Raw genomic sequence first — 18,996 nt, 5'->3', positions numbered from 1 at the left:
CTCCTAATGGCTACTCCCAGATAATTCTCAGAATTAACTACTTCGAGTTGTTGACCTCCTATATTGTAGCTAAATGATAAAGGATCTTTCTTTCTATGTATTCACAGCACATTCCACTTATCTACATTGAGATTCAATTGCCATTCCCTGCATCATGCGTCAATTCGTTGCAGATCCCCCTGCATTTCTGTACAATTTTCCATTGTTACAACGTCTCGATATACCACAGTATCATCCGAAAAAAGCCTCAGTGAACTTCCGATGTCATCCACAAGGTCATTTATGTATATTGTGAGTAGCAACGGTCCTGCGACACTCCGCTGCGGCACACCTGATATCACTCTTACTTCGGAAGACTTCTCTCCATTGAGGATGACATTCTGCGTTCTGTTATCTAGGAACTCTTTTATCCAGTCACACAATTGGTCTGATAACCCATATGCTCTTACTTTGTTCATTAAACGACTGTGGGGAACTGTATCGAACGCCTTGCGGAATTGAAGAAACACGGCATCTACCTGGGAACCCGTGTCTCTGGCCCTCTGAGTCTCGTGGACGAATAGCGCGAGCTGGGTTTCACACGATCGTCTTTTTCGAAACCCATGCTGATTCCTACAGAGTAAATTTGCAGTCTCCAGAAAAGTCATTATACTCGAACATAATACGTGTTCCAAAATTCTACATCTGATCCACGTTAGAGATATAGGTCTATTGTTTTGCACATCTGTTCGATGTCCCTTCTTGAAAACGGGGATGACCTGTGCCCTTTTCCAATCCTTTGGAACCCTACGCTCTTCTAGAGACCTACGGTACACCGCTGTAAGAAGGGGGGCAAGTTCCTTCGCGTACTCTGTGTAAAATCGAACTGGTATCCCATCAGGTCCAGCGGCCTTTCCTCTTTTGTGCGACTTTAATTGTTTCTCTATCCCTCTGTCGTCTATTTCGATACCTACCATTTTGTCATCTGTGCGGCAATCTAGAGAAGGAACTACAGTGCAGTCTTCCTCTGTGAAACGGCTTTGGAAAGAGACATTTAGTATTTCGGCCTTTAGTCTGTCATCCTCTGTTTCAGTACCATTTTGGTCACAGAGTGTCTGGACATTTTGTTTTGATCCACCTACCGCTTTGTCATAAGACCAAAATTTCTTAGGATTTTCTGCCAGGTCAGTACATAGAACGTCACTTTCGAATTCATTGAACGCCTCTCGCATAGCCCTCCTCACACTACATTTAGGTTCACGTAATTTTTGTTTGTCTGCAAGGCTTTGGCTATATTTATGTTTGCTGTGAAGTTTCCTTTGCTTCCGCAGCAGTTTTCTAACTCGGTTGTTGTACCACGGTGGCTCTTTTCCATCTCTTACGATCTTGCTTGGCACATACTCATCTAACGCATATTGTACGATGGTTCTGAACTTTGTCCACTGATCCTCAACACTATCTGTACTTGAGACAAAACTTTTGTGTTGAGCCGTCAGGTACTCTGAAATCTGCTTTTTGTCACTTTTGCTAAACAGAAAAATCTTCCTACCTTTCATAATATTTCTATTTACGGCTGAAATCATCGATGAAGTAACCGCTTTATGATCGCTGATTCCCTGTTCTGCGTTAACTGTTTCAAATAGCTCGTGTCCGTTTGTCAACAGAAGGTTCAAATGGTTCAAATTGCTCTGAGCACTATGGGACTTAACTACTGAGGTCATCAGTCCCCTAGAACTACTTAAACGTAACTAACCTAAGGACAGCACACACATCCATGCACGAGGCAGGATTCGAACCTGCGACCGTAGCGGTCACGCGGTTCCAGACTGTAGCGCCTAGAGCCGCTCGGCCACCACGACCGGCTCACCAGAAGGTCTAATATGTTATCGCCACGAGTCTGTTCTCTGTTTAACTGCTCATGGTAGTTTTCAGATAAAGCACTTAAAAAAATGTCACTGGATTCTTTGTCCCTGCCAACCGGTATGAACGTTTGAGTCTCCCAGTCTACATCCGGAAAATTAAAATCTCCACCCAGAACTATAACATGGTGGGGAAATCTACTCGAAATATTTTCCAAATTATCCTTCAGGTGCTCAGGCACAACAGCTGCTGAGCCAGGGGGCCTATAGAGACATCCAATTACCATGTCTTAGTGTTGCATTTCCTAACCTACATTCTCCCACGTCACCTGATTTTGCTCGACTACGTTTCATTACCCTTGTCTCACATTTGTTGATCTTCATCTTATGGCCGCCTTTATTTACACTTCTGTCCCGTAGCTGTTATAACTGTGTTCCGCTCAGGATTTGCAGCAACGCCTGTGTCCGCGACACTTGCTCGCAGTGCACGTGCAGGTGAACATGCTGGTTCCCTAGAGAGAATTCCGGTTTCGGGCAGCACCAGTCGCTCGCAGAGCATGTCGAACAGAGCGGCGTCCGCCGCCACCGCCGCTGCCTGATACGCGCCGTGTGCGCCCCTGTGTTTCAGACTCCAGCCAGTACGCGCACTACGTGTTCGCCGCGCTGGACCGCAGTCACACGGGGACCGTCACCTTCGGCGACCTCATGCTGGGTCTGTCCGTCGTTATGAAGGGCACGCTGCACGAGCGCCTCAGATGGGTCTTCTCGTAAGTAGCCCGCCACCGCACTCACCTGTCCAGGCTGCCTAGCACAGCACTGTAGGTTGTACCATGACTACTGGCCATTAAAATTGCTACACCAAGAAGAAATGCAGATGATAGACCGGTATTCATTGGACAAATATGATATACTAGAACTGACATGTCATTACATTTTTAAGCAATTTGGGTGCATAGATCCTGAGAAATCAATACCCAGAACAACCACCTCTGGCTGTAATATCGGCCTTGATACGCCTGGGCATTGAGTCAGAGCTTGGATGGCGTGTACAGGTACAGCTGCCCACGCAGCTTCAACACGATACCACAGTTCATCAAGAGTAGTGACTGGCGTATTGTGACGAGCCAGTTGCTCGGCCACCATTGACCAGACGTTTCCAATTGGTGAGAGATCTGGACAATGTGCTGACCGGATCACCAGTCGAACATTTTCTGTGTCCAGAAAGGCCCGTACAGGACCTGCAACATTCGGTCGTGCATTATCCTGCTGAAATGTAAGGTTTCGCAGGGATCGAATGAAGGGTAGAGCCACGGGTCGTAACACATCTGAAATGCTTTGTTCAAAGGGCCGTAAATGCGAACAATAGGTGACCGAGACGTGTAATCAACGGCACCCCATACCATCACGCCGGGTGATACGCCAGCATGGCGATGACGAATACACGCTTCCAATGTGCATTCACCGCGATGTCGCCAAACACGGCTGCGTCCATCATGATGCTGTAAACAGAACCTGGATTCATCCGAAAAAATGACGTTTTGCCATTCGTGCACCCAGGTTCGTCGTTCAGTACACCACCGCAGGCGCTCCTGTCTGTGATGTAGCGTCATAGGTAACCGCAGCCATGGTCTCCGAGCTGATAGCCCACGCTGCTGCAAACGTCGTCGAACTTTTCGTGTAGATGGTTGTTGTCTTGCAAACGCACCCATCTGTTGACTCAGGGATCGAGACGTGGCTGCACGATCCGTTACAGCCATGCCGATAAGATGCCTGTCATCTCGGCTGCTAGTGATACGAGGCCGTTGGGATCCAGCACGGTGTTCCGTATTACCCTCCTGAACCCACCGACTCCATATTCTGCTAACAGTCATTGGATCTCGACCAACGCGAGCAGCAATGTCGCGATACGATAAACCGCAATCGCGACAGGCTACAATCCGACCTTTATCAAAGTTGGAAACGTGATGGTACACATTTCTCCTCCTTACACGAGGCATCACAACAACGTTTCACCAGGCAACATCGGTCAACTGCTGTTTGTGTATGAGAAATCGGTTGGAAACTTTCCTCATGTCAGCACGTTGTAGGTGTCGCCACCGGCGCCAACCTTGTGTGAATGCTCTGAAAAGCTAATCATTTGCATATCGCAGCATCTTTTTCCTGTCGGTTAAATTTCGCGACTGTAGCACGTCATCTTCGTGGTGTAGCAATTTTAATGGCCAGTAGTGTAGCTGAAGGTGGCACGAAATGTAATTGAAAATTTGTTGTTTCGAGCAGCCCCTGAGTTCAGTACAAAATTCACTGGTGTGCGACGCTTAAGAACGATAGTAGCTTTGACATGATGTGTCACTGACAGGTAACACAGCTCGACGAAGCTTCGGCCGTGTATAGAATGGACTGCTATAGTATAGTACAGAAGATAACTGCAATAAATACGCAGTGATACGAACATAAATGACAGTTTATTCAAAGAAGTCACCCACATTCAAGATGGTTCCTTGAATATTATAAAGGTGGGAAAGGGTTCTTAATAGGGCGTGTGATGACCAAGTCAGTACTCAATGCACCCCGGAGAGGGTGCACATTTCGGGTTTTAACGAAGTTAAAATTTTCCTTTTGCTTTACTGTCGAAGAAATCAGGGAGTGGATTCAGATTTTAACAGCTTAAAACTAGATGAGCAACCTTTTGACTGTCCAAGTGAACAGTGGATGGCCTCAAATTTATAACAACTCGAAAGTACATAAAAGTATAACTGCACCAAAGATAAAGCTCCAAAAAATAAATTAAGAGTATTCAACAATCACAATACTAATCCATGCAGAGAAGCAGCCTTTATGATTCAAACAAATGCAAGAACCACCGAAATAGTGGTAAAATTGCAAGAGTTTCACACTTAGAGAAACACCTAACTCCTTGTTCGCTGGTGACAACGGGGCAGCCTAATTTACAGAATACGCGCAGCCCGAGATTCCAAAAATGATGGCTGACCCTTCTAATACATTTGCTCCCTGCGCCCAGCCAACAAATTGCTAGTCTGAACTGGCCGGTAGCAATGAACGCCGTTTGTGATTGCAAAACGAAACCCAGTGATGAGATAGGTGAAAACGAAACAAGAGTACAACGTTTATCAAACCTCTTATTAAAAAAATGTATGGCCAGGCACACTGCGGGCCGTTGTGGCCGAGAGGTTGTAGACGTTTCAGTCTGGAACCGCGCGACAGCTTCGGTCGCAGGCTCGAATTCTGCCTCGGGTATGGATGTCTGTGATGTCCTTAGGTTAGTTAGGTTTAAGTAGTTCTGAGTTCTAGGGGACTGATGACCTCAGATGTTAAGTCCCGTGGTGCTCAGATCCATTTGACCCATTTGAGCCACGCACACCGATAATAATGGCATGTAGTCGAATTAAGTCGAGTGATGCTGAGAGAATGAGATTAGGAAATGAGACACTCAAAGTAGTAAAGACGTTTTGCTATTTGGGGAGCAAAATAACTCATGATGGTCGAAGTAGAGAGGATATAAGATGTAGACTGGCAATGGTAAGGAAAGCGTTTCTGAAGAAGAGACATTTGTTAACATCCAGTATAGATTTAAGTGTCAGGAAGTCGTTCCTGAAAGTATTTGTATGGAGTGTAGCCATGTATGGAAGTGAAACATGGACGATAAATGGTTTGGACAAAAAGAGAATAGAAGTTTTCGAAACGTGGTGCTACAGAAGAATGCTGAAGATTAGATGGGTAGATCACATAACTAATGAGGACGTATTGAACAGAATTGGGGAGAAGAGGAGTTTTTGGCACAACTTGACTAGAAGAAGGGACCGGTTGGTAGGACATGTTCTGAGACATCAAGGGATCGCCAATTAAGTACTGGAGGGCAGCGTGGAGGGTAAAAATCCTAGAGGGAGACCAAGAGATGAATACACTAAGCTGATTCAGAAGAATGTAGGTTGCAGTAGGCACTGGGAGATGAATCAGCTTGCACAGGACTGAGTAGCATGGAGAGCTGCATCAAACCAGTCTCAGGACTGAAGACCACAACAACAGCGACAATAATAAAGAGGAGATAAGATACTATACATCGAGACTCGAACCTCGTAACAGCTAAAAAAGCACACGATATGCATCATACAATAAACAGCACCACAAGTAAAAGCCGAAGCAATTGCGAACCATGGAGTGAGAGATTGCCCACATATAATCCGCCAACTTGCCAATACGAAAACCTTGGCTTCCCAGCTAGCCAAGAAGTAAATCACTGGCGAGGCGAAGGCGGAATCCAATCACCTTCCTAAACGTGGCAACGCTCAAGAAGGCGCTACTGCAGGACCACGACGAACCCGGACACATCACACTACGGCCAAGCAAATGACCAATCCAGTTGCCCCGCCATACGCAGAAGAGCTCCGTGTCGCTACTTGCTTCGTGTCCACCTTCTCACTAACCGCCTGTACTCGCCACAACACTTCTGCCAACCTCATGCGCCACCAAGCCGATTCGAACAAACGGAAACCAAAAAGCGCGACTCCTATCGAAAACAGAATCGATGAGAGCAACTACGGCCCAGAAACGAGGAAGTTAAAGAGTTCAGACAAGAATAGAATGGTATCTTTTGAAACATGCTGCTACAGAAGGTTACTGATGATTAAATACTGGTAGATTGGATAACTAATGAAGAGCTACTGTATACAGTTGGGTAGAAGAGAGATTAATAGCACGATTTCATCAGATGAAATCGTGCTATTATCATATACAGCAACATCCTGAGGCATGTTAGTTGGTAATGGAGGGAAGAGTGAGGGCAAAACCTTCACAGCTTAACAGGCTTACACGGTGTAGATTAGCATTGAGAGCTGTATCGGTCCTGTCTTCAGACTGAAGACAACGGTAACATCAAGCGTATAGTCATTTCATTATTGAAATCAAACGATTGTCTGAAGATTGAGTTACGTAACCCTGAAATCGATAACATATCGTACATATAAATACCTAAAATCAAGGCAGCTGATTGTGACGTATCAAAAATTTATTGTTAACAAATAAAAGTTAAAGCCCAGGTTAAAAATACCATATTCTACTTTTTTTGGATGCTAGTATGTGTTAGTTGGCCGATACAAACGTGTCACAAATGTTTTTGTGATGTCGACGAGTTCGGAAGAGGATGGAAAGACCGACGAGCGGAATAGAATAACGCATAAGGCACCTCATAATATCAAACGTTAGTAAACAAATAAAACTAGGCAGCCATGTAGACAAGTGGTTTGTGTGACCTTCGAGAGGAATCTTATGTAAGGTGCGATCGAAAACTTCCCGTCTGAGGGTGTTGCTGCAGCGTATATGCAACCAGCGTGACTCCGATGCCGGTACGTAGGCATCGACACGTAAGCATGGGGTTACCGTGGCCATCGAATGGAAACTTTTGATCGCCCTTTATAGTTTAAATTAGTTTTTTTTCTGAATAAATGAAGCAGAAAAACTAGAAATATTGTGTAATTTCAATAACAGCAAATCGCTTATTGAGTAAAAGCTGTAATTTCCGGAGTTAATTACGTTAGTACACGTTGAATAAAGGGAACCTCATCCTGACTAAGACATACCTAAAAGCAACTATAATAGTTACGTATACAGAGTTTGAGTTGGTGAGGATCCACGTGTTTATACCTAAGCATTTTTCCCTGAGCGTGCTCTTACAGAAAATAAAACTGAATACATACAGAAGAGCTTGAACCGTTTTGTAAGGAGTTGATGACTGAGATATTTAACGGAAAGCAATATAGTATTCTTGGTTTACTTACCTAGTTTCTTGTTTGTGTTTAGGTGATTGACCAGGTTTTATCAGAGGAGAAGTGAGAGTATAGCATGTTTTTCTGTTTGCGTTTGGTACTTAGAAATAACAAGCGGTCCATTACTTTCCGTTGTAGATTAATACCCAATTCTTTTTTTTTTTTTTTTTCTTTTGAATAACCCATTTGGAGGGTACGATGAATCAACTTCGGCTACTCTTCATTGTATTAGATTTCTTCAGTTTCCAAATTTCCTTCATCCTTTTAGAGTGTTGTTCCCTTTCTTCTTGAATCCACTTTCGTCTAGTTATTTTCTTTCTCTCCTGAAATTCTGCCTTTTGAACTGCCTTTCTGAAATGTGTTCTGTTTTCTATTGTGTCTATTGTAACTCCAGCATTTTCAATGTCCTTTTCAGTCTCTATGAACCATACTGGCTTGGATTTGTAGCTATTGAGTAATGTGAATATCCGCTTGGTTAGTCTGTTGTTATCCATTCTGAATATATGTCCAAAAAACTGTAGTCTCCTCTTCCTCATTACATAAGTTAGTTTCTCCGTTTTCAGATATAGCTCTCTATTTAGTCTTAACCTGTATTCAGCACTATCGTTTCTTTTAGCTCTCAGTATTTTCCTTAAAATTCTTCTTTCGACCTTCTCTAGTTTCTCAAGATCTCCATTTCTTGTTAGTTTAAGTGTTTCTGCCGCATAGAGAGCTTCAGGTCTGGCCACTGTTTAGTAGTGTCTTAATTTCGTGTTCCAGGACAAGGATTTTTTATTATAAACGTTTTTGGTCATATGAAACGCTCTTTCCATTTTGTGCACTCTAGTTTCTATAGCTATCTTTTCTTTGGCATTGTACGTAATCCACTCTCCTAGGTATTTAAAGGAATCTGTTTTGTGTATTGTGTTGCTGTCAACAGCAATATTTTGAGGAGCATCACAGATGTTTGTCATAAACTTTGTTTTTTCATAGGATATTTGTAGTCCTACTTTGGCTGCTTGTTTTTGTAGTTCTCTTAATTTGTTCTTGGGCATTGTCTAGTGAATCTGTAATCAATGCCATGTCATCTGCGAAGGCTAAACAGTCGACAGTGATCTTGTTTGGATTTCTCCCTAGTTGAATCCCTTTAGTATTGATGGCCTTCCTCCATTCTCGAACTACCTTCTCCAAGACACAATTGAAAAGCAGAGGTGTCAGACCATCTTCCTGTCGAACACCTGACTTTATTTCAAACGATTTTGAGAGCTCTCCCCTACATTTTACTCTCGATTTTGTATTTGTCAAAGTACCTTTAATTATTGCAGTTGTTTTAGTATCGAGTCCCAATTCTTTTAAGATATCAAGCAGTGTATTTCTGTCAATTGAATCATAGGCTTTTTTAAAATCCACAAAAGTAATTACGTATTTTAAGTTCCTGATTTTCCTCATTTCTATTATGTTCTTTAAATTTAGTATTTGTTCTGCACATGACCTTCCCTTCCTAAATCCAGCCTGATACTTGCCTAGCTGTTTGTCAAGTATCTCTTCTGCTCTTTTTAAAAGCGCCTTAGCCAAGATCTTATAGGTCACTGGTAAGAGGGAGATTCCCCTATAACTGGTAGGATCTGTTTTCTTCCCTTTTTTATGTAGTGGATGTATTAATGCAGATGTCCAGTCTGGTGGTAATCTGCGTGTTGTCCAGATTTCTTTTAGTATTTCTGATAGACACTGTATCATGTTGTCACTAGAGTACTTCCATAGTTCAGCAACTATATTATCCTCTCCAGGGGCTTTACTACTTTTAAGCTCTTTTATGGTTTCTTTTATTTCTTCTGTGGTTGGCGGCTTGGAGTCTGGTGGTGTTGGGTTTACAATATTGAAATTAAATTTTTCTTTCGGTGGATAACAATTATGTAGTTCTTCAAAATATTCAGCAAGTACTCTACAGTTCTCTATGCTATTGTATGCAGTTTTCTGCGTTTTTGCTAGTTGGTCTTTTATGTATTGAACTTGGATCTTTTAAGGCCTTTTGAGGCTTGCTTCTGGGCTTCTTTTAGGGAGTTCCTATTTTTATCATTTTTGTTGGCATTCCAAATGTTCCAAGCTCGTTGTCTTGTAAGGATTAGTTTGTCACACTCATCATTCCACCAGGCATGTTTCCATTTTTTGGTAAGGAGAATGATTTCTTCTGCTGTCTGTACTATATCTTTTTGAAGTTGTTCCCATGTTTTAGGTGTTTTCTTTTCCAAAAGTGTCCTGAAATGGTGTTCCTTGGTTAATTTCTGAGTGTCAAACTTTTTAGGTTGATATTCGCTCTTTCTTTTATATATTGGTCTAATTTTGAATTTAGCGACAGGTAGATAGTGATCTGAATCTAAACTTGCACTCTTAGCAACTTTTACATTGAGTATCTCTGATGCAGACAGTCTGCTTATAGCAACATGGTCAAGTTGTTTCTCCCCACAGAGTGGATTCGGGGATACCCATGTAGTTTGTTTTCTAGGGAGTTTTTTTTAAATATGTAGACTTTAGAACTATGTCATGTTCTCTGCATAAACTAATAAGTCTTTCTCCATTTGCATTGGTTCTTTTATGTGCAGGGAATTTGCCTACTATGGATTGGTGATGACGTTCTTTGTCGATTTGAGCATTAAAGTCTCCCAACAATATTATTGTGTTTTTGGATGAAATCTGGTCTAAGGTGTTTGACAGTTCCTGCCAAAAAATTTCTGTTTGTTCTTTTTGTTTTCTGTTTTTCTCATTTGTTGGTGCATGTGAGTTTACAATGGTATACAGTTTGTTTACTGATTTGAAGCTTAATGTTGAAAGCCTTTCATTGACAGATTTAAATTCTACTATCGAGTTTAATATATTTTGGTTTACAATGAATCCTGTTCCAAATTGGGGTACATTCTTCATAACTCTTTTTCCTGGCTTCCCTTTGAAGATTCTGAATCCCTCTGAATCAAATGAATGTTCATCAGTATACCTTGTTTCTTGGAGTGCAGACATTTTATTTGCTATATAATTACAGATACTCGAGGGCGTGCTGAAAAGTAATGTCGCCAGATTTATTATCTGAAAACTCTTAAAGCTTTTTTAATAAAGAAACGTTATTAACATTATTTTTCATGTCTGCATATTGGCAACCTCCAACAGCTTGAAGGCTCCGAGTTGTAGCGTGTAAAATGGAGAAGTATAACGTAACTATGTCGCTGCGTGAAGAAAGTGTTCTGTAATCGAGTTTCGAATTTGATGAGTTCGTTCACACGTGGAACCTCCTCTCCTTCAGCAAGACATTGCCACACCACACACAATAGCTGCGATATCTGCAACAATACAACGCCATACGTTCACTGTCATCGACCATCCTCCATACAGCCCAGACATCGCCACATCAGATTTTCATGTGTTCCCACAACTTAAAGAAGACCGTCTAGGACTTCACTTTGATAGTGTTGGAGCCGCGCGGAGTGGCCGCGCGGTTTGAGGCGTCGTGTCACTGTTTGAGCGGCCCCTCCCGCCGGAGGTTCGAGTCCTCCCTCAGGCATGGGTGTGTGTGTGTGTGTGTTGCTCTTAGCATAATTTAAGTTAGTTTAACTAGTGTGTAAGTCTATGAACCAATGACCTCAGCAGTTTGATCCCTTAAGAATTCACACGTATTTGAACATTTTGATAGTGTTGGAGCGAAGTTGCAGTTCCTTCAACAAAGTCAGTCACTGTATATTGACAAACTGGTCTCTCTTTGGGAGAAACGAGTTTGTCGCCAGGATGACTATGTTGAAAAATAAATATGTAGACGTGATGAATAAAGATATAGAATGTTAATAATTAGTTTTATTTATAAATCTTTAAGAGTCTTCATATGAAAAATCCGAAGGCACTATTTTTCAGCACGTCCTCGTACTATTTACCCTTTGAAGTTTTACAATTCAGTAATTGTTGCCCTAGCTTATCATAAACATTAACTTACATCGTTCTCTTGTCTTAACGTTCATATAAATCGATAAAATATTTGTGGGTAATCTGCATATTGTGGCGTTCGCTGTTTTATTCAGTGGTTTGGTATTTAACTAATTTGTAAATGAAAATGATAATCTTGTTTTATTACACTGAGTAATTACTAAATAAATTTTCTCCCGGCTAAAGATTTGGTCAAGTTGCTAAACAACTCCAAGTTAACGTTGTGTTAAAGTGTTGTCTGTAAGTTGTGTGTCACTAAATCACAGTTCATACAACAGATTCTATACAACTATGGATTATGATGGAAATAGTTATCTTCAGCAAAATGATCATTAAAACCATCGAATATCAGCCGCGCACAACACTGACGTATGTTACCTGAAACAATATTCTTCGCAACTCGTGCGTAATTAATTTCGGCTCCATACATCAGCTAGAAAAGTTTGTTATAAGGATCGTGCTATGAGCACTGCTTTTAAAGAACCAATCTGATTCGAATCATTTTCATTAAAATGAGTTCGGGACCGCTGGTGCACATTTATTTTTACACATTTGTATTACGATCGGCATTTATGTCTGCAGAGTTGCGTAATTTGAATTTGCCGCTGAGATAATTGTTAAGATGGCGGCAGACAATTGATAGAGACTTTCTATTGTTAGACCAAATAAGTAAGTTTTTCAAAATGCTTATTAAACTCTATAAACTCTACTTTCGTATTGTGCACTATTTAGACTTCATCAAGCAAACATTTGATTTGTTTCTAAGGAAAACACAGACAAAAACGCGATACAAATGGCTATCATCAATGGCTCCGCTCGTTGCAGCGGAAAGAAATAATTAACACAGATAATGCTTACTGAGAGAGGAATTAAAGTTACAAATAATTATTCACTCATATTTATAATAATATTGAACTCTATTTTCAAGTAATAATTAACAAATAATTACAGTTTCTTATCAGACCTCAGTTTGATATGCGTCCGCAACCTACAAAAGCCAACCAACAAAAGGTAAAAACAAAGGAAGACAAACGCAGATCATAAAAGGAATTTGTAATTGTCATTGTCTTTGTATGATACACATCGATATGTCAAATTACATCTTAGAATATGATATAAATAATTAATATTTATCATCGTTTTCACTATTTTTTCATATGTCGAATAGATAATGTTTATAACTGTTACAGGCATAATTTTCTCTCGTCGCACTGTAGCTAAAATTTATCTCGTGGATGTTACAATATATGTTGGTTAAACTAATTTTTCATAACTCGATGTAGCTGATAAATACACACATCAAAAAAAGTTTTGCATCATCCTGGTTCCCAGAACTACTGAAGACGGACGTTGACTGTGGATATTGTATCGCTGACACAGTCCCTTTGACTGTTCAGAGATATCACAAAACCCGCCCAAAGATGTAAACAACCATGCATGAGCAGCACCTAGCAGATGGAGAGGGTCCGACATCCAATCAGTACCACTCGTTCCAGCAGGAAGGAGGTACACGGCTCCTGTTGTCTGTAGTTCAACCATGCCTAGACGGTTAATACCGCGGTTCGATCGCGTTCGCATTGTTACTTTGTGCCAGGAAGGGCTCTCAACAAAGGAAGTATCCAGGCGTCTCGGAGTGAACCAAGGCAATGTTGGTCGGACAGGGACAGGAACTGTCGATGACATGCCTCGCTCAGGCCGCCCAAGGGCTACTACTACAGTGGATGACCGATACCTGCGGATTATGGATCGGAGGATCAAATGTGTGTGTCAGACCATGGGACTTAACTGCTAAGGTCACCAGTCCCTAAGCTTACACACTACTTAACCTAAATTATCCTAAGGACAAACTCACACACACATGGCCGAGGGAGGACTCGAACCTCCACCGGGACCAGCCGCACAGTCCATGACTGCAGCGCCTAAGACCGCTCGGCTAATCCCGCGCGGCTATGGATCGGAGGAACCCTGACAGCAACGCCACGATGTTGAACAATGCTTTTCGTGCAGCCATAGGACGTCGTGTTACGACTCAAACTGTGCGCAATAGGCTGCATAATGCGCAACTTCACTCCCGACGTCCATGGCGAGGTCCATCTTTGCAACCACGACACAATGCAGCACGGTACAGATAGGCACAACAACATGCCGAATGGACCGCTCAGGATTGGCATCACGTTCTCTTCACCGATGACTGTTGCATATGCCTTTAACCAGACAATCGTCGGAGACGTGTTTTGAGGCAACCCGGTCAGGCTGAACGCCTTAGGCACACTGTCCACAGAGTGCAGCAAGGTGGAGTTACCCTGCTGTTTTGAGGTGGCATTATGTGAGGCCGACGTACGCCGCTGGTGGTCGTGGAACGCGCTGTAACGGCTGTACGGTACATGAATGCCATCCTCCGACCGATAGTGCAACCATATCGGCAGCATATTGGCGAAGCATTCGTCTTCACGGAGGACAATTCGCGCCCATAGTGCATATCTTGTGAACAAATTCCTTCAAGATAACGACATCGCTCGACTAGAGTGGCTAACATGTTCTCCAGACATGAACCGTATCGAAGACGCCTGGGATAGATTGAAAAGGGCTGTTTATGGACGACGTCACCAACCAAACGCTCTGAGGAAACTACGCCGAATCGCCGTTGAGGAGTGGGACGATCTGGACCAGCAGTGCCTTGATGAGTTTGTGGATAGTATGCCATGACGAATACATGCATGCATCAGTGCAAGGGGACGTGTTACTGAATATTAGAGAGATCGGTGTGTACAGAAATCTGGACCACAATCTCTGAAAGTCTCGCTGTATGGTGGTACAATATGCAGTGTGTGATTTTCATGAGTAACAAAAAGGGTGGAAATGATGTTTATGTTGATCTCTATTCCAATTTTCTGTACAGATTCCGGAACTCTCGGAATCGAGGTGATACAAAACTTTTTTTGATGTGTGTAGATTGAAGTTCATAATCCTCCACTTGCAGCCTTTAGTGTACAACGAAACCCTAAGCCACACCTAAGAATATGAAGAGCGACAGTACTAACATTTAATAAAGAATTTGTAAGAGTATAAGTATTATAAAGTGAATGAGTGAGTATCATTTACCTCGTGGCCTGGGACTGATTCATCTTGAGAAAGGTTTTGGTTCGGCTGACATTAGATTTCATCGCAACTGAAAGAAAATGGCGATCTATTACACTATAAATGAAACACAAACAACACTAGTGTAATATTTTACAATTTTTATTATTTGTTACACGAACCGGTTTTCGGCTGTTACGCCATCGTCAAGTACAAGGAAAAGTATGTGGTCTAGTGAAATTTTGTTGGATCATCGATTTTAAACTAGTGCATGTCCTGAGTATCTACATTTCCAGAGATGAAAAATGTTAATGTTAGAATTAGGAATAAGACGAGAGGAATTCTTTCGCTGTAAACGGGATGTAAGATTATTTAAAGAAAAGAAAATATGTAACACATTAACTAATGAACTATAGACAAATTACAGCAGTTGTACATGAATGAAAATAAGTGAACAATAAATAATGATGACATACTCCAAAGTTGTCGCTGAACAAAATAATCTTGTCTTTAATGGGTCCTACATTAAAACCAGATAATATATAAAAGTGATATTAATCAGATGAGTGAAGCTGTTATGATTATACAAAGTAATTTTTTTGCCACAACAGGAGAAATTCCAGTAACTGAAATAGAGGAAATGGTACATGTGAGTAGAGGGGTCGTTCACAGCACGGTCAGGATGGGATTACGAATAGTGTCTGCAGTTATAAGTGGCGAGTAAAGGAAATGTGTCTGGTCATTCAGTACTAAGCTTGGGCTGGTGGACATGTGTTTATTAATTTCCATTATTTCAAGATAGTTCGTCATCCTTCCTTAATGGATGAGACGCAATACTTTTTGTTTCACTTTGTAATTATGTTCTTCTCTAAGCAGGTGGTCCGCAAAAGTAGAGTCTCCTTTTCTAAATTTCCATCTTCTGTGATGTTCCTTCAAGCTGGTAGATATTGCTCCGCCAGACTGACCTGTATAGAATTTGCCACAAATACAAGTAATTATATATATTTCACGCTTTTCCAAAGCTCGAGTGCTGTCTTTACCAATGGGCAAAAAATGTCCAGCAGTATTGTGCGCATAAAATGAGGTCATTGTACATGATGATGGCGTGACAGCCGGAAACCGGTTCGTGTAACAAATAATAAATATTGTAGAATATTACACCTGTGTTCTGTGTGCTTCATTCACAATGTATTAAAGGTTCTACCAAGAACCGACGGAACAGTCAACCAGTGTAGATTCTAAACTAGCTAAATTTATCTCAGCAGGCCCAGTAGCAATTCTGAAATACCTGAGGTGAAAATACCGAAGAAAGAATACTTGACAATGGAATATTCTTTCCTTTTGTTTATGAGTTCCTACTGTTTGCTTCTCGTGCAGAACTCTTATTCAGACAATTCCCAATGCTTTTCAAAGTATGGATCAAGAAATGTACATACCAGTACAAAAGTGGCATCTCTTATTGGAGTAGTTACAGCACATTGTGGATAAATCGAGTTCTACGTCGTGTTTTCCGTACGCAGAATAAGAGATTTGCGTATAGCCATCTGAATACAAAACTTAATAATCCTACTAAAGACTTGCCTCCACAGTCGAGACGATGCCTATGATTACTACGACATCCTACAATAAGTGACACTATACTTTTTTCTGGAACGGTATGTTTAACATGTTTTATTCATTACGAAATTTGAGAGAAAGCAACGAGCTCGGCTAGCATTATATGTGCCTCATAAAACTGATGATAAACAATGTCAAAGTGTTCGTGATACGAAGCATGCGGAAAAATATCAGCATCAGTCATAGGTATGCTATTGCAAATACTGTGAAGCTGCAAAATACACTAAATGACGCAGGAACACTAGGAAGACAAGAAAAACATCAAATTTTATATGACTTCGAATGGATAATGTAAAATGTGAAAGAACATGTGTTAACCAGCATAAATAAGAAAGTACAGTACTGATTTGTCTGATACTGTATTAAAGTTGACTACATGTTAATAAAGCTTAATATTTCCTACATTTGATTTCTCGAAAAAAGCTGATGATAAATTCTCCAGAGTACGCTGAATAATCTGTGACTGTAGTATCTATGTATTACAATTAAAGTTGTGTATATGCTCAAAAAATATTGTTTTGGCACATGTGTTGCCTGGCAGGACAGTATTCATGGCTGGCGATGAGGATAGCACTGTGTCACTTATATTGCGGAGATGGAGATACTCATGTCCTCTGGGGGAATAAAAAATGGAACGTTTTACTGTTTCCCTCAGGAGAAGAAATAAAAAATAATAAATACGCCCTGAGACCTCTTTCCCCTCAAGTACCAACTTGTGTCGTAGTTCTTCCACACAGTTCTCTTGGTTCGGTGTTATACGCATGTGGTCACCATTTTTTTTCTTGAATGTGTGTGTGTGTGTGTGTGTGTGTGTGTGTGTGTGTGTGTGTGGAGAGAGAGAGTAATCAATTCGCTTGCACCGTGCATATGTTGATGGGAATTTATGCTTAACTTTCCCTACTGTTTGTCAACACTTTTACTAAGTAACTTACTGCTGTTAATCTGACGAAAGCAAATACTAGGGTAAAAAAGATATATGTATGCAACTTACTTAAAATATTTTCATATAACTGTAGAGGAGTTATGTGCTCGCACATTTATGGTGACTGAGTCTCTCTAATTTTATACGCAGAAATGAGGAACTTAGCGTAATTGCTTATGTTATGGATAGTGACCCCAGCGGAAATACAAAATTTATTCTGAGTTTGTGATAACATACCAAGTAACTTCCACTGTCTGACGTGATGTAATAGTCAATTGAGTCTGCGTGTGTTACGTCAGTAACACAGTTATTAAATTTCAACAAAAATTTTATCTCATTAAGCAAACCGTTTTCCATATCGGTAAGGTAGTCGTACCCCTACTCGATAAGGTATCATATGACATGCGGTGACAACACACTATACATGCTCTCCCAAATACACTGACGGAAAAAAATGCACCTCCAAGGATTTTTGCGACGTAAAAGAAAGTTGTTAGGCGTGTTTCTACGTCTGAAACATGATGTCTATACCAGTTTCGCACCAGTCACTTCAGAGTGGTGGTTGTAGTGCCACTTCGAGGATGCAGATCAGATTTGCTCCAAATACACGGTTGTGAGAGTTACCTGACAAGTTGAGTTGATGTTAGTGAAGAACGCCATTAAAGTGACAAATACAGCATTGTCAACACCATGCCGAGTTTGGACGAGGTCATGTAATTCGGCTATGAGAAGCTTGATGTTCTTTCCGTAGTGAAACTGCACAAAGAACTGGCTGCAGAGCAGCCACTGTACGTGATTTCTGGCAGCGGTGGTCACGGGAATGTACGGTCGCAAGGAAACCAGACTCTGGAAGACCATATGGCACTAGCAAGACGAAATTCCATCATGCTCAGAGTATGGTTCCAGCGCATAGTACTGCATCTGTAGCTGCAATTTGAGCTGCTGTTGGTACCACAGTGACACAACGAATGTCAACAATCCGTTAATTCAAGTATAGCTCCGAACCACACAGCCTGTAGCGTGCATTCCTCTGATCCCAGACCACGGCCATCTGAAACTTCAGTCGTGCAACTTCAGTGGTGTCAAGCGAGAGCAATAAGAGGGCAAGGTGGAGGTCTGTCGTATTTTCCGATGAAAGCCGGTTCTGCCTCAGTGGCCGGCCGCGGTGGTCTAGCGGTTCTAGGCGCTCAGTCCGGAGCCGCGCGACTGCTACGGTCGCAAGTTCGAATCCTGCCTCGGGCATGGATGTGTGTGATGTCCCTAGGTCAGTTAGGTTTAAGTAGTTCTAAGTTCTAGGGGACTGATGACCATAGATGTTAAGTCCCATAGGGCTCAGAGCCATTTGAACCAATTTTTTTTTTTTTTTTTTGCCTCAGTGCCAGTAAGGCTGTATGTTAGCAGGAAGTCAGCTGAGGGCCTTTCACCAACCTATCTCCGTTGTAGACACACTGGACCTACACTTGGGGTTATTGTCTTTCGTGCGATTTCATTTGATAGCAGGAACGCTCTCATGGTTATCCCACGCACCTTCACTGCAAATTTGTGTGTCAATCTGGCGATTCGACTTGTTGAGCTGCCATTAATGAACATAATTCCAAGCGCTGTTTTCTAACAGGATAAAGCTCGCTCACATACCGCTGTTGTAACCCAACCAGCTCCATCGTGTTGAGCTGACCTGCTCGATCATCATATCTGTCTCTAATGAAGCATATATATATATATATATATATATATATATATATATATATATATATATATATATATATGTATGTTGTGATACGCAAATGATTAGCTTTTCACAGCATTCACACAAGTTTGG

General features: G+C 41.5%; 1 protein-coding gene across 1 annotated transcript in view; it reads left to right on the top strand.

Annotated features, from left to right (window-relative positions):
* Nucleotides 1-18,996, top strand: part of LOC124789222 (Kv channel-interacting protein 4-like) — a 130,744-nt gene that overhangs the window by 39,084 nt on the left and 72,664 nt on the right. The window contains exon 3 of the mRNA XM_047256515.1: nucleotides 2,467-2,605. Within this exon, the coding sequence (XP_047112471.1) occupies nucleotides 2,467-2,605 (139 nt within the window). The remainder of the gene's footprint in view (nucleotides 1-2,466; nucleotides 2,606-18,996) is intronic.

Source organism: Schistocerca piceifrons, chromosome 3 (assembly GCF_021461385.2).
Source record: "Schistocerca piceifrons isolate TAMUIC-IGC-003096 chromosome 3, iqSchPice1.1, whole genome shotgun sequence".
In the NCBI taxonomy this organism is placed as follows: domain Eukaryota; kingdom Metazoa; phylum Arthropoda; class Insecta; order Orthoptera; family Acrididae; genus Schistocerca; species Schistocerca piceifrons.
This window is presented reverse-complemented; position numbering and strand designations above follow the sequence as displayed.